We start from the raw sequence: 523 nt of genomic DNA, 5'->3' as shown, positions 1-523 counted from the left end.
GACTGCTACAGATGGAGATTATGCTGCAATTCTAGGAGTTATCGGTCACGAGTATTTTCACAACTGGACTGCAAACAGGGTGACATGCCGTGACTGGTTCCAGCTGAGTCTGAAGGAGGGTCTTACTGTCTTTCGAGATCAAGGATTTTCTTCAGACATGGGAAGCCGTTCCGTAAAGAGGGTAGAAGATGTTTCATTTCTGCTTAAGAATCAGTTTCCAGAGGATGCTGGTCCTATGGCTGATCCAGTACAACCACATTCTTATATCATGATAAACAACTTGTACACCTCTACGGTTTATAGAAAGGGAGCTCAAGTTGTCAGGATGTACAAAACTTTGCTGGGAAGTCAAGGTTTCAGAAGAGGGATGGATCTTTATTTCAAGAGGCATGATGGCCAAGCTGTAACTTGTGAAGACTTCCACGCTGCAATGCGAGATGCAAATGATGCTGACTTGGCAAATTTCTTGTTATGGTACTCTCAGGCAGGAACACCAACTGTAAAGGTTACATCATTCTACAAC

At 43.6% G+C, this 523-nt stretch overlaps 1 protein-coding gene across 1 annotated transcript; it reads left to right on the top strand.

Moving 5' to 3' along the window:
* Window positions 1-7: 7 nt before the first annotated feature.
* LOC113330968 (puromycin-sensitive aminopeptidase-like) lies at window positions 8-517 on the top strand (the record flags this gene model as incomplete). The annotated part of the gene is made up of 1 exon (XM_026577755.1): window positions 8-517. A coding segment is annotated over one exon (510 nt), but the record flags the coding sequence as incomplete, so codon positions are not given.
* Between the last annotated feature and the right edge of the window lie 6 nt (window positions 518-523).

The sequence above is a fragment of the Papaver somniferum genome, unplaced genomic scaffold (assembly GCF_003573695.1).
Source record: "Papaver somniferum cultivar HN1 unplaced genomic scaffold, ASM357369v1 unplaced-scaffold_12224, whole genome shotgun sequence".
In the NCBI taxonomy this organism is placed as follows: Eukaryota; Viridiplantae; Streptophyta; class Magnoliopsida; order Ranunculales; family Papaveraceae; genus Papaver; species Papaver somniferum.
This window is presented reverse-complemented; position numbering and strand designations above follow the sequence as displayed.